Source organism: Glycine max, chromosome 4 (assembly GCF_000004515.6).
Source record: "Glycine max cultivar Williams 82 chromosome 4, Glycine_max_v4.0, whole genome shotgun sequence".
In the NCBI taxonomy this organism is placed as follows: Eukaryota; Viridiplantae; Streptophyta; class Magnoliopsida; order Fabales; family Fabaceae; genus Glycine; species Glycine max.
The window spans coordinates 4,734,272-4,750,075 of NC_016091.4; the positions used below are offsets into that span (position 1 = coordinate 4,734,272).

Genomic DNA, 15,804 nt, shown 5'->3' on the forward strand with positions numbered 1-15,804 from the left:
AATTAAATAATTTTTTTTCTAAAATTTCTAATGACAAGCAAACATGTTAATGAAAATAATATTGTCAAATCTTAACATTCCTAGGAATATAATTTCTGAAAATACAATTTTATAACTTGAAACAAACACCTCTTTTAAGTTTTAGGTAATTCAATACATTGATAACAAAAATTCTGTTGTAAAGGAATTAAAATTTTCTATCAGGATGGTGAAAAAATTGTTGTGAACATAAGGTAGTATTTATTCTTACATTCAAATTTCTTCAAAATGAATTGGATCACTATGCTTAGTTTTTAGTTATCAATCCACCTCCATATCTTGAACATATACGTTCACGTAACCACTGTCGGGTGACAGATTATTTGTGTTTCTGTTTAACTGTTTCCAATGTTATTAAGCATCAGAGAATTATAACAAATGAGATATGTGTAAGATAGCTAAATCAATTATTTTATCTTGTAATTTGGTTTATATCAAAGTAATTTGGTTTAGCATGCTGCTTTCTACAATGTCAATATGAATCTTTAATATGATGATCTAGTTCTAAAGAACTAAAACTGTTCCTTTCTTATCTTTTTATTGATTGAAGAAGAAAAATAAACTGATATTACGTGCATTATTTGTAAAAGAAGATGGTACATATATAGACACATGGCCAAACTAATATAGCAGTCATAACATATCATATCACTATTAACAGAAAAGCTAACTGAACACTAATGTGTAACTTGTCTCACTAATATTAATTATTCCCACCTTCGTACTTCATTGTTTCAGTATGAGAAACAATACAAATCGTGGTCATATATATGTTGATGTAAAAGGCATCCTTGTTCCAACTCAGCCTTGGTTGTTACACACGTGACTTTTAGTAATATTTTTTTGTTTTAGTCAAAATATTGTTAATTTTTTTTTGTTATTTAAAAAATATTGTTAACTATGAATAAATATTATTAATATATTTTCACAATACTTTATATAGTCTATGTCGTTAAAAATTGTAATAATTAATGAATCAATTATATAATTAAGAATTTTTCTTTTCTTTTCTTAGAAGTATTTTTTATTACTAAGTTTTAGATAATTTAATATGTTGATAACAAAAAATGTTATAAAAGGAATTAAAATACAAGTACCATTTTATGTTTTTAATACCAATTGAACAATTTAATTTAACTTTTTGTCTCCTATATATCATTTCCAACATCTTTAATTTTAACTTGACTTTGATTTTTTTTTTAAAAATAAATTATCAATAATTATTTATTATAAATCTAAAATATAATTTAATGTTAAATATTTATTTATGACAAATTATACATTTTAGTTGTATAAAAGATTTATTTGTTACAATGCACAAGCTAATTTTAAAATATTATTATAATGAGGATTGCTAATATACTTCACCCTTTTTTTAGTATTAATACTGACCACAAAATAATATTATATTTTTATTGTACATTCATATTTACAAAAATAAGTGAAGATGTCGGGTTTAAGAAACTTTTTTAATGACTTAAAATTTGAATTTTTAATTGTATAGACAGCTCAAAGATTAAATATGATGTGAACCGAGGTCATAAACTCCTTTGGAAAGCCTGTTTTTGTACAGCATTGTCTCGGTTGCTTTTGCCTTACTTTAGCTTTTCCTTTGTGTTATTTTCTTTACTTCCTTTTCGTTTGCTTTTGAAGATGGAGAAGACTTGTCCTAGTAGGGTAATAAAGCAAGTCTTACAATGACTAAAGAGATCTACCACGTCCACCGTTGTGTTCTTTTTTTTTTTTTTTTACTTTTTCTTCACTCGTAATTTAAAAAAGAGAATTACACATTGATATTGTTCAATATCTCAACATGCATTGTGATAACAGGAGCAATGGGAGCAAAAAATGTAGATCACTCATTGATGGTGCTTGCCTCTACTGATATTTTGCAAGCCCTTATTTATTATTCAAAAATAGATAAAAGCAGTGAAAAGGGGAGGGGGGTACTAAAATGATTACAATGATAGTGCCCGATAACCCCAATTACCGAAATAAATATAAAAATGGGAGCAGCACAGGATTGACTTAACGAAAACTATCTATCCTTGTAGTTGTCACGCTAACCAATCGTCATCCATACTTTCAATATCTCCAATATCCAAACTGTGTAGTAGCATAGTCAAGAAAAAAAGAAAAATGATTAGTATGAAGCATATATAGATTGGAATAATTGGATAGTCCAAGACCAAAAAGTCATTCACTATTTGGATGTACGCCGCCACAATTCATATAAGAATAATATATATATATATAGAGCATATCGTATGAAAAGAAGATAAATGAGAGAATTATATAACTAAAACATAGACAGTTAAAATTTAATATAATGTGATTATTTAAAAAATATGACTTTTTAAAATTAAATTTTAATCCTTCGTATAAGATGTTTCCTCTCATAAGATGTTTCCTATACCGATAAGCTATTATGGGTTAGTCAAACTAATACAACGTTTACAAGGAAAGCCCATAACTCGTCTAACATAATAGATAAATTCTTAGGAACGCCAGTTTATGATAAACACTAATAATATATGCACTGACACTATAACATGGTCCATGATGTGCATCAAGAATCCACTGGACCAAGCCTCACAAATTGACTGTTCCACTAGGCCTACAAGAAGCCCACAGAGAAGGAAGCATAATAACTTGACAGCGTTCACATGACCAAGAACAATTCATACACCAACACAAAACAGAAGATTGCCTTTACAGGTTTTACATAGGGCTGTAAAGCCCTCCAACTCTCCAAGCTACTCGAGTTTGGCTAAAGAAAGAACTATTTCAAAACAATCAATATCAGACTCGAACATGAATAGACTGACCAAAAAAAAACTACCAGGAATTTTGGCTCCAAAATGGTGCTCCATAAACACGTTTAGCAACTTCAACTTGAAGGATATTTGCTGTTTAATCATATTCCAGTTGAACTCAATCTAAAGTTCAGGCTGAGCCGACTAGATCACATCACAGTCTAAGTATCACTAGGTATTAGGATACTTAATGACTCCGTCAGATCCAAAAGAAGAAAGAGCAAAATGAAGTTATGTACAAAATTATCCTACCAAGAATTAAAATAACAGTAATAACTCATAAAAAAATAACAGCAAAATAGATCTTCTAATTCTGTAGGAGGAGAAAAGATTGAATCTTTGTGAGTAAAAAAAGTGAAACCTAATTAATTTCCCCCATTGTTTAAAAAACACACTCCAACAAACTGCAGATTGCCCAGTTCCTTTTCCTTAATAAGAGATACAACAAAAGTACTTCATAAACAAAATTCATTATAAAAAATATAGAAACTTATGTTCAACTTACCAAGGCAAGGAAGACTCTTGAAAATAATCCACCGAGCACTGCTCTAAGCAGCTATCGTTCGCATTCAACCAAGCTGGAAACTCCAGAAGCTGGTCAAAATTATTGTATGCAACATCTACAGTGTTGGCTTCAGGTGCCCTATGTTCCATGTTTTTCAAGTACTTGAACCAACAAGCTGATTTGACCAAATTCATGGTGTCATTCCATTCCATTTGATATTGCTCTCCTAATGATCTGATCTCTGCCATACCCTCATCGTCCATGGCTGTGTGTAAGCCTCCAGTGACCTGGGTTGCGGCATTGGATTCAATAGTATCCACCAATGAAGAAAGCCCCTCTCCCTGTGATATTCCAACAGAAGGAAGCTCCAGTGGAGCAGAAGATGAGGTTGCAGATGAGTAGGGGGAGGAGGAGGAGGATGAGTTATTGAGGTGAAGGGTAGCATCTAAGTTGTTGAAATCTTGTAAATTGAGATTCAATCCCAAAGTCTGATTTGGAAGTACGAAATTGGGGTTTTCAGCCATAAGGGGAGGTGGAGTAATTTGGGAAGCAGCAGGCCAGGTGTAAGAATTTGGAACCAAAGGAGGACGTTGGGATAAGCATGAATGGGATAAATCATCCATGTCCATGTAACTAGAAAAATTGGTTGTGCATGCTGGATAAATTCTAGGATTTCTCCTAGACTTAAATTTTCCATCTTGGTTAAAACTTGGGAACTGGGATGGCTGGAGTGATACTGATGGCCTTTGCTGCTGTTCTTGGGCTTGTTGCTGTTGCTGCTTCTGTTCACTTGCTTCTTTCATAGCTGCTCTGTGAAATTTCAAGGCAGTGACAATCTCCCTCCGAGCCTCAGCCATATTCAAAAGCCTTTCCTGATAAGGCCTACTGGTGTGGAGTCTCCTTCTAACTTGTTTTTTTTGTTGTTGGGGTTGTGAGGACTGCTGTGCCTGACGAGCATCTGCAACTTTGCCATGTTTTGTTGAATTTTGACCATGGGAAACACCACCGTTCACAACACAATTTTGGTCTTTTGGGTTCATGAAGTGTTTTGTTCTAGAGGTGGTTAGTTGTTTCACTAGGCCACGAATGCAAGCACCAGAGAGAGGAGGTTCTTCAAGCTTACTGAGCCTATCTAATTCCATTCCTTTTTTTTTAGCTTCTTACTTTAAAGAGGATAGACCTCATCTATGGGTGGCTAGGTATCAACTTCCCTCTAAAAAGATTTCAGAAAGGTGATAAGTTGGTGGAATCAAATGGGTCTTCTCCTACAATTCTGAGGGACAAAGTACACAATGCAGAGGCAGATAGTGATCCGAAGGAAGTCTTGGTCCTCCTGGATGGCCTCATGAGCGTTATAAATAGTTGGGGACAGCCTAGGGCCTTTAAAATATTTTGGACTTTAGTCTACAAAGAAATATTGGACTTTTCCTTGTTCAGGCAAACTACGTTTGTTACCAATTTATTACCTGCTTTAAATAAATTTTAAATGAATTTGTCTGTGTGTTGGTTTCACCATGCCATATCCTCAACAACAACACTAACTTGCTTCACTTCCGTGAATAGCTACATAGCTTTTTTCTTCTACACCACAAGGTCTTTCTAATAGCTTTCTATAGCATATCAACATAACAAATTGAGTTTTCACATTCCACTAGAAGATATGTTGGAAAAATTGTATAGTACAAAGAAAAATTACAGCACGAGAAAGACATAAACAGAGATATAAGAACCATAACCACAGAATATAACAATGTATATGGACAAATAAAGGCTCTTAAAAATGTAAGCCTTCCTTTTAACAAGATACACTAAAGAATAACATGATATTAACGTAGTTTTAGCTTCATTAATCTCAGAAACTATTGAAACATATCATGAAAAACTTTCAAAATAGATAGACACTAACATTTTCTAAAATCTTAAAATAAAACAAAACAATGTAAAAATGGAGATTCCTTATGCAACTTTTATTTTGAAAATATACATAGGGGGCATCTCAAATAAAAACCCTTTTTATTGTGAAAAATGAAAATTATAAGTTTGAGTCATATAACCATACATAAATGGTCAAGGTGAAAAGTTGGTAATCACATAACCACTTGAAAAAGTCATGTGCTTTTTTTCTTTTAATCTTTATCATTCAAATATTATCTAGTCTATATTTGTATTTCTCATTTCTCATAATAAGATTTCTTATTTGTTACATTCCTCCTTGTGTGTTTAAGCAGGACAACTTAAATATTAATTACTAATTACATAAGGTACTGATATCCTTTAAAAGAAACACAAGTAATGGCGAAACCTTCCCCAAAATATATGAGAGCCTATTTTTGAAAGAGCCTTGCACAAAAATCATGAGTTAGAAGCAATAATTGTGTTACATTAGCGAATCAACAATGTGTTGATGATAGTAATCTTATTGAGCATCATTGTCCAAACTCCAAATGAAAGCTTGGGCTGTATTAGCTTCAAACATAAATCAAGGTTCCAAACTCTTAGTGATTCATGGCAAGATGAGTTAATATTGTAAAAGGAAAAATGATTTTAATTCATTTCTCTCTATATAATGTCCTATGGAGAAGGTTTGATTGGTTTTCATCCCTATCTTTCCATTCATAAAGAAAGTGAAACTTCTAAGAAAGCTCAAACTTTTTGTGTAAATTTTTTTGGAGAAAAATTGACTGAGTTAGGACAAAATAGATATATTTTTAAAAAAACCAACTCTTTTAAATGCTTATGTTAGTAAGTAAAATTCTTTTCAACCACAATTTACTTTGTACTAAAATTTAGCATATTTGAAATAATAAGATGGTAGGGTTCAGATCTGCTACTATAAAATATGCAATATTTAGTATAGTAAATGATTTATTGACAACACAAATTTTGTAATACAAACCTTAACATGCCAAATTCAGCTTCCTTGCAGTTCTACTTTATTGAACAAAATACTGCACATTTTTACTGCAAAAAAGACAAATTCAATGTGGATAGTTGCATGCTATGTAACTGTGGCCAATAGATCCTTTATAGCATCAAATATTACATGCTTCTAAAACCAAGATCAACCCTCTCTCGACTACTTGATCATAAAGACTCTAATACCATATTCAAGATCAACCTTATAAAAAGCTGAAATGGTTAGGTGAAGAATCATGAACAAATTTATGATTTATATCTAACATATGGTATTTGTAGTAAGAATTAGAAATATCATACCTATGCAGAAAAGAAAATTATATAAATGAACTAGCATGGAAGAAGTTGGATTTGTGAATTATTTTGCAATAGTTATAGGCATGAATTATTCAATGTGACAATGTGTACCCTAAAACATATGCCAAGGAATATGAGAGAGATCTTCAGTACATGCCACAAGTGAACCACACAAGTGAACATGAGATCACACCCAACCCAAAGAAACTTTAAGACATTAGATTTGTGGGTCCTTCTTATATGTAAGAAGATCAACTTGCTCATTTCTACTCAATGTGGGACTTTTTCTCAATACTTTTCACTTCAACAATATATCCCTTAAGTGAGAGTCCCTTCCACATGATTGCTCCTTCCTAAGGAAAAGTTTCATAAACACAAGGGACATCTCCATCAACAGACCACAAGAAAACCACACAATTGAATTTGACACCACATCTAACCCAAAACCTTAAGACATTAGGTTTGTGGTTCTCTCTCTCTCACTCTCACTTACAAGTTTCCCAGCATGCCTATTACTAGCTAATGTGAAACTTCTTCAGTCACACTTGTTATTCCAAAAAAATATCCACTCTCATAATCAAACAATACAATCCTACCAAAAAACTTTTCAACCCAATTTAACTTTAGTAAGAATCATTATAGACATAATAAAATTTAATCATCAATCTAATTATTGTGACATTCCCATCTACATTAATATAAAAGTTTAAAAAAAATGAAAAATATAAAATACAGTTAAGAGTAATCAAATTATTGCGTCCAATACGGATAGATGTTTGACGTATTCAGTTACTGTCTTAAAGCTACCATTTTTCATGAAGACTGAAATGGAAGAGGATAGGCAAAGGCAGAGGGGTACTTATGGCATTGAACAATTATTGGTATTTTGGTACCTTGTCTGCAACTGCAAGTATTATGGGACCAAACTTCTAAAACGTCAGCAAGAGCCTAAGCAGAACAAGTGAAAAATCTTCATTACTGTTATAACTTTGCCTTATATTTTCTACATATTGCATGGCAGAAGGAGAGAAAGTCCAAATTTTCTGTTTAAACAAGTTGAATACCATCTGTTTATTCAGGGAACAGAGTACTTGGACAAACGCATAGTTTATTAAAGACAAAAACACTCCATCCCCATTTCCCTCCTCCTTTCAACTGTATCTATGTGTACTCTTCTAGCTAAGGTCAGCCTTTTCCTAGTAAGAATTTTCAGTTTCATTATTTTACCTAAAAATGACAGTGGCTTCTATATTTTTTCATTGTATCATTAGGCTAGTCAAAACGGATGTGAACAACCCACTTAAAAGGAAAAAATGAATAATTTTCATTGTTGATGAAAAAAAATCAACTGTAAAATAGTAAATATTATGTGTACATACATAACAAATCATGCATGTGTTAGAATATTAACTGTTAATTTCTTTTTTATCAAATAAGATTACTCACTTTCAAGTAGGTAAATCCGACCAATAAAACCCTAGGTAAGGAGAAATTAGTAGATTTCCTGGTTAATCTCCATATGATACATAATTGAGTTTTTTAATCTGGGAGAATAAGTTAATAAAACCCAGTTATGTGTCCAAGACTATGATAACCCCAACCCAACCATATAATAATTCCTCCTAGGTAAGAGTTATAGCTTGCTACATCTGTTAGTAGTATTAGTACATACTAAGCCTAAGCACCTAAATGCATTTATCAAATTGGGATACTTGCCAAGGAGGTCTAGCTCAATTGGTTGAGCAAAGGTGTGTGAATTGTTATAAATCCCCTGACACTCTCTTCGATTCCCGCAGTAAAAAAAATTGGGATACTTGATTTTTAAACATTCTTATTCCGGTCCAGCACCATGTAAGTGAACTTATGCTACACTAGACACTAACCACACTCCCGGATTAATAGTAAAAACCCGTAATTGGTCCAGAGTGGAGGCAGACACCTGAGAGACTAGTTGAAAATGCTATTGTCCTAAATAATAATGCAATGCAACTTCTGAACTCCGTCACAAGGAGGGGGCATGACATTTCACATAAAGACAATCATCATACAATACAAGTTGCAACAACTTCAACGGTACCATACAAACCATCCCACACGATAACCTTCATATATAAAATAATAATCACTTGCTGATGTAGGAAATTGTTATTTAGCTAAAATAAAAGTTACCAATCCTAACACTCGCTATATTATTAGAATAAAACATGAAATAGGTTTAAACGAATATAAAAGTGAAAATGGAAATGAGAAAGGGATAAGAGAAACATTACAGGCCTGTTCTGAGATTTGGATAACAGCAAAAAAAAAAGAAAAAAGGATGGCTGTGGGTTCGTGTGCTCTTGTTTTTTCAGTTGTGATCAGAGATAAAACCAAAGGAAAGGAAAGGAAAGGCAAGTAGGCAAGTTCAGCCAATCCCAGCACACACAGGTGCAGAGTAGATAGATAAAAAAGCCTTTTTTCACGAATCATACGCTCCCACTTTCCTTCTTCTCTCTTAACCTTCGATTCCATTCACATTTAATTTCACCTTCAGCACATCACCGCACGGCACTCCCCTCCAATCCTGCTATTTCCCCTTCGCCCCAACCCTCTTTTTATGTCAAAAAAGCATCTTTACTATTCTGATTTTTATTTGTTGCCCATAAAACAGTGCTATGCAAGCACTTATCTAGGCCCGTTTAGTGGTTCACATAAATTAATCTAGAATATTAGTTGATGAAAAATTAGCAAGCTTTTTTTATTTATTTTACTCTTTATAAAAAAATCATTGGTTTTTATTAAAATGAATCACTTTAAATTTTAGAGATATGAAAAAAAATTTACAAAAATCAAACTTAAAAAACATATTCATTTTGTAGGGAGCAAAAATATATTAAAATATAAATAAATAGTTTATTTAGTCACTAAACAAAACTATCCATTCATGGAAAATTTAATCCCTACATTTTTTTTAAATGGCCTATGTGGTGAATTGATTTGTTAGTATGTAGTATAGTTTTATGACCAGATATAAAATGCCATACTAAATATGAACAACTTTTTTAAAAAATGTTTTTTTAAAATCGTAAAATAATTTTTTTTAAAAATGGACTCTATGGTATGTTTTAAAAAATATAGAGAAAAAGCATAAATAACGGTATTTTTATTTGAATGGAGAAAAATGAAAAAAAAAAATCAATTTCATTTATCATTTTCTTTCTATTATGGCAAACACGGTCTTAATCTTCATTGTATTTAACACAAAAATTTAATCTATTAATTTTTTAAAAGAATTTTATTTTGTCTGAAAATCATCGGTTATACCTAAAAAAAAATTCTTAAATTAGACAATCCTATTTAGAGTTTCTCATAATAAGCAACCTTATTTAAAAGGTTAAATTATTATTTTTCAAAAAAATTATTTAATGAATGGAATTTGATCTTTTTATTTTAAAATATTCAATTACATCATTTATTTGTTAAAATAACTTTAATTTAATCTCACTTTTTTCGTAAACTCCTAATATTTTAAAAGAGAGAACAAATTTAATTTTAAAAATGAGATTAAGTTGAATCTATCCTTAAAAAATAAGATATTTAATTAAAACTTGTGAAAATAAAATATTCTAATTAAAAATTTAAAATATCAAATTGAATCTAACAAGAGAGATAGAAAAAAGTAATTTAATCTATTTTAATAATTATAGTATTGTACTAGGAGAAATATCAAGGGCGCTGGCTGATTCAGGGGTCATCCCGTGAGACCAAGTGCAGGTGGTGACGGAATTGATGTGATGTGATGATTCAAAATTGAATATTTAATTTTTTTAATGAGATATTTAAAGTTTTTTATTTGTTATTTAATTAATCTGTTTTGATTAGATTGCTCAATTTTAAGATAAAATTATACTTTTAATTGTGATTTTATATTCTAAGTTGTGATAAAATTTTAGATCATAATTAAAAGATTTAAGTGTTGAATTAATTATATCAATAATTTTTTATTTCTTTTTATTTTGATTTTACTGAAAATGATGCCACTGGTCATGCCACGTTGTCTACGGCTCCATACTCCAATCGGATTGAAGTTGCCACGTGGGAACGTCAGGAAAGGAATCACCACTCACCACAGGCCATGTCTTGAACTCTCATGTAGATACATACACTGAAATTAAACTATGGCATGTATTGATTTTTTATTTATTTATTGAATTGATGCACAATTTTAAAAAAAATCTTATTATTATTAATGGTAATAACTTATATAATATTATTAATAGTATGACGAAAATTTGCTTTAAGTTTACGAAATTTATATACAATATACTAATAATAAAAAAATACCAAAAAATCAGTCTGATAAAAGCTAAAAAAATGAATTACTAATACTTTTTACCGACCTACATTCGTAAAGTAAGTTGGGGTTGGTTTTCATGGAAAGAGAAATAAAAGGAGGGGAGGAAGAAAGATGAAGAAAATAAGGGGAGAGAAAAGGGGGAGAAGAGAAGAGAAATAAAAAAAAAAATAAAAAATGAACAAGAGTCAAGAGGAGGGGCGCCTACGATGATAATGCGTGACAAAAGTACATTTATAGTTTAACAACTGTCAGAAAAAATTCTTGCAGTTTTACATCGACCATTTCCATGGCCAATTTTGTTGTAGTGTCAAATAATCTAAAACTATCATAACTACATGGCAACTAATGGCAAGATACGCAAGTGTTTGAGGCAACAAGGGTTCAATGTATCATACTACAGCTCTAAGCATTTGGTCCTTTTTAATATTGTATATCTCCATGAGTTTATGTAATAAGATTAAAATGATGCAGCAAAAGTCAATGTCACTACAGGGAGTGTGTTCACACAAATTATTACTCTCATGCTACTTCATGTTATCCAAGAAAGACGCTTAAACTCTACAACCTCAAAACTCTGATTTTTATTTAGGGTAATAAGAATTAGTTGATGTAAGAGAATTTAAAAGAATTTCAAAAACCGCATAATAAAAGAAAAAAAAAGTTACATTATATTTCGTGCTGTTTCAACTTGGTCTAACAAACATGTCATTGTATCATATATGATATAACAAATTTTAAAGAATTGTGTACAACATTTTTTGACAGAAAAATGCAACTTTGTAATTTAATGAATAATATTGCATGGCATAATTCCTTCCACAATTTTATTTAAAGCACAGTTGGATATTAAATAGGTACATCCTCAAATCCAACATCATATTGCAAGGGGAAAATTCCTCCCCTAAATCTAATTCTTGTTCATCAAGGCATCAAGCTCCATAAATTTGATACAAACAATAGAGACTTGACATGGAAAAAAAATAACGTAAAAATAAAAAAAACGGTTAATTTAATAACACAAACAACTTAAATGTAAAAAATAAAAAAGAATCAATTTAAAGTTTTTAAATAATTAGAAAATATATTTTAAATGATAAATTATATGATTTAAAAAGTTAAAATATGATATAAAAAAAAACTGATCACGAAGAACGAAGACATGCAAAATATAAACTAAAGAACTCCTGAAAGTATATGGCCGCTGTTCTTAACCCTAATGAGGTAAGAAAAAGATGATGGGAGGGCAAAAATGAAAGGTCCCTTGAACTTGAACTCTGAAATAAAAAAGTGGTCTCCACTTGGGTTGGAGAAGGAGTAAATATACCAATTACTATAATTAATGGTGGTGTGATTATGTGATAGCTAGCAAGATTTAATAGTCATTTATGAATTGGAATGCAGAGGCACACACCATTTGTCTCCCTCAATTAACCGCCCAAATTGTTGGGTCACTTTCAACTATAAGTAGGCATGGTGGTGGGACCACTTATATGTGTTTTGTTTTAATCTGCAGCCACCTTTCCTTCTTCCAGCAGTATCCTCCTGCCGTGCAATGCCATTTGCTTTCATAATAATGATAATAATAAAAGGGAGTGGAGTCTCATTAGAGGAATGGTGTGAGAACAAGGTTCATTGACATTGATAGAGAGGTGTGACTGGGAGCTAAGTACCAAGTTGAAGGATCCTTTTCATATTTTTACACCAGTAATGATATACAAACATTATATATATTCTATTACTAAATGTAGAATAAGTATATTGGATGTCGATCTTTTCCTTCTTAGGCGATGGTTTTCAAATTAAATGGCAAGTTGCAACCGATCAAACTCTAGAAAAAACGATCTTTATGTGAAATATAAGCATTAAAGGTACTTTTGCATTCTTGATAGCTATTGATTTGATTTTTGATACCCCATCCTCTTCACATAAGGATATATATGATCGATAAGAACAACATATATATAGATGAGATGCAATGCAGCGCCGACTTTTTTTTTCCCTCGATATGTATTCTCCGTTATGGTTCTATGTACCAACAAATAATCTAAAAGAAAAACCTTGTGCACAGTTCATTTACGTCACAGTTATATTGTGGAGGCCAAAAGGTTGATAATTTGTGAAAGGAAAATGTCTTTTTAACAATAAAAACCAACAACAAAATATTGTATCTTTTGCCAAGAGGATGATAATTGACTTACGGTTCAGTTATTAGCATTTTGGTTTTTAACTAAACTGTTACACATTTTCAGATATCACTTATACAATAAATTGCCATGTATCATTTATGTATATACCAGCATATGTTACATAGACAGGTAGTATGTTACATAAACACGGGTATTAAGTTTAATTAACAAAATATTTTTTAACAGTAATTAAGACTAAAGTGATAAATAAATTATATTTTTAGGAATTTTTTTTAAATTTAATACTTTCAGATACCTAAATTATAATGAATTGTATTTTTAGGAATCAAAATGTTTGTTTATCTTTTTATAAATATACAATTTTTCCTCTTATATTCTATCCAATAAAACAAGGGGAAAAACTTATACTTTCCTTCCTTTTTTACTTTTTCTCATACCAAAACAACTAAAAAAGTTATTTCATTTTTTATTGTCTTTATTTACTTTCTCTTTCTTTCTTTTTTCTTTATTTTTTTTTTTTACTTTTCTTAATCAACCAAACATAGTGTTAAAGTCTAGAAATTTGTTAAAAACTTTTTTTTACATTGAAACGAGTACTCTTTTATCATATTATCATCTCTAATTAATACCCAAATCATTTATTTATATTAATTTAGGGTGTGTTTGGTTTGTATTTTTATTTTTTATTTTCATTTTCTGAAAATTGTTTTTATTTTTAAAAGATTAATTAGAATTCTGAAAACATATTTGATTTGACTTCTTGTTTTCTATTTTCAAAAAATAAAAACATTGAAAATACGTTTTCAAAAGGAAATGTATTTTTAGATTTACTTAAAATTATATTCCTTACCACCGCATTTTCATTTTAGTTAATATGAAGTTCCTGATTTCAACATAAAACACTAAAAACGATATTTTATTGTTTTTAGTTTTTGGTTCGTTTGGAAAAATATTTTCACTGAAAATGAAAACAGAAATCCAACCAAACACATTTCAGTCATCATTTTCTATTTTCAGTGAAAATAAAAACAGAAAACAACCAAACCAAACACTTCCTTAATTGTTTCGCTTTCGTTCATTAGTATGGAATTTATTATTTAATAGATAATAATAAGTTGTCTTCATATTAAAAAATGTTAACTTAAATTTTTAACGTTGATTTTTAGCATCTATAAATAATATTTTTTTTATCGTGAATAAAAAGTATTTATATTTTTAGATATATTTTATTACCATCTTATTACATCTTATTAATGTAATTAATATCTATTTATTTTGCTGATAACTAATTTATGACAGAAAAACTAATTGATCAAGGTAAAGTTTTCCAACCAATTATATATATATATATATATATATATATATATATATATATATATATATATAAGATTTAAACTCAAGTTAATTTGTTTTAAAAAATCAAACATAATTTCATTCAAATCAGTGATATGTTAATATATTTTCAAATATTTAATTTAATGATTTTTTTCTAATAACAAATGGTTAAAGACATAATTTTTCTAATTTAGCATTAATTATTCTTTTGTCAATTTTATCTTCACTTTTCACCTAATTTTTTTTTATTAATTTATACATTTATTAAAATGCATAAAATTACACTCTTTTAAGATTTCTAAATATGTTTCTATATGATTTCCAATAAAAACTTTTATTTTTAAATTTCTTAACCAATGTTCTTAATAAGACCCTATTACAAAAGAAGAAATGAAAAAAAATACTACTGTAATAAGCATTCATTTAGTAAGTAAGACCCTATTATTGAAAGTAAAAATTATTGTACAGTACTTTTTTAACTAAAATTTATTAGCACCGTGAAAATAGAATATTTTTATAACTATTTAGTTAGCACCGTGAAAATTTATTGTACAGTACTTTTTAAATTAAAATTTAATTAAAAAGGAGTCTTTTTTTATTTCTACTACGTATACACTAAGACATTTTAGTAATTAAAAAGGAGTAGTACATAAATTTTGTTAAATTCTTGGAAATGATAATAATAATAATTAATGCACATGGGAAATACAAAGTTCATGCATTACACGAGAAAAGCGCATCACGCGTAAGTGACTAGATCGAAAGTTGCACTTAATTAATATAGTAGCCTAGGAAATAAATCTATTAAGAGACTATATGTATATGGATGGCATGCACAACCTTTAAACTAGTCCTACGTTCTCTTGGATAGCAAATTTTTTCGTTCTCTTAATTTGTATACTTATACTATTTCTTCCATATTTTCACGTCCCCTTTTAAATTTTCTTCCATGAAACCTTCCGCTAAGAAACTTGCCGACATGTTTGTTCAATTAATTCAAGTGAAGGAAGGTGCTATTGAACCAACGGACGGGGTCCTTAACATGCAACAATGTTTCCGATCACGAGGATGAGGATAAGCCGTTGTTCATCCCTGCTTCTGAGTCTAACCAGACCTTTCCTATTGTTATCACTAATCAGGGTACCTAGCTTGGAAAGGGAAGTTGCTGAATTCATGGAGAAACGTACAAGTGTTCCTTCTAATGAGGCTGAGAACCTGGTGCTCGCAAACCCTAGCCTCTGGTTATGAAGAAACATCTGAAGTCAAATATGACCATCATTGGGATCATCAGGGTTTTCAAAAGAGCTCCGAGAGGGCTCCTGAAAGACCCTGCTGATGATGGATCAGCAGGGAGCTTATTAGCTGGTCTTGGAATTAACGAGACACTACCGAGGGATACATTTTATAAACCGG

General features: G+C 30.3%; 1 protein-coding gene across 1 annotated transcript; it reads right to left on the minus strand.

The window, feature by feature from the left end:
- Positions 1-1,875: 1,875 nt before the first annotated feature.
- LOC100808969 (myb-like protein I) lies at positions 1,876-9,213 on the minus strand. Its single transcript, XM_003523612.5, has 3 exons — positions 8,844-9,213; positions 3,361-6,321; positions 1,876-2,145 (listed from the first exon to the last, which is right to left on the minus strand). Exons 2-3 carry the CDS (start codon positions 4,500-4,502, stop codon positions 2,097-2,099), a joined length of 1,191 nt encoding a protein of 396 aa, XP_003523660.3. The 5' UTR covers positions 4,503-6,321; positions 8,844-9,213; the 3' UTR covers positions 1,876-2,096.
- Positions 9,214-15,804: the final 6,591 nt, after the last annotated feature.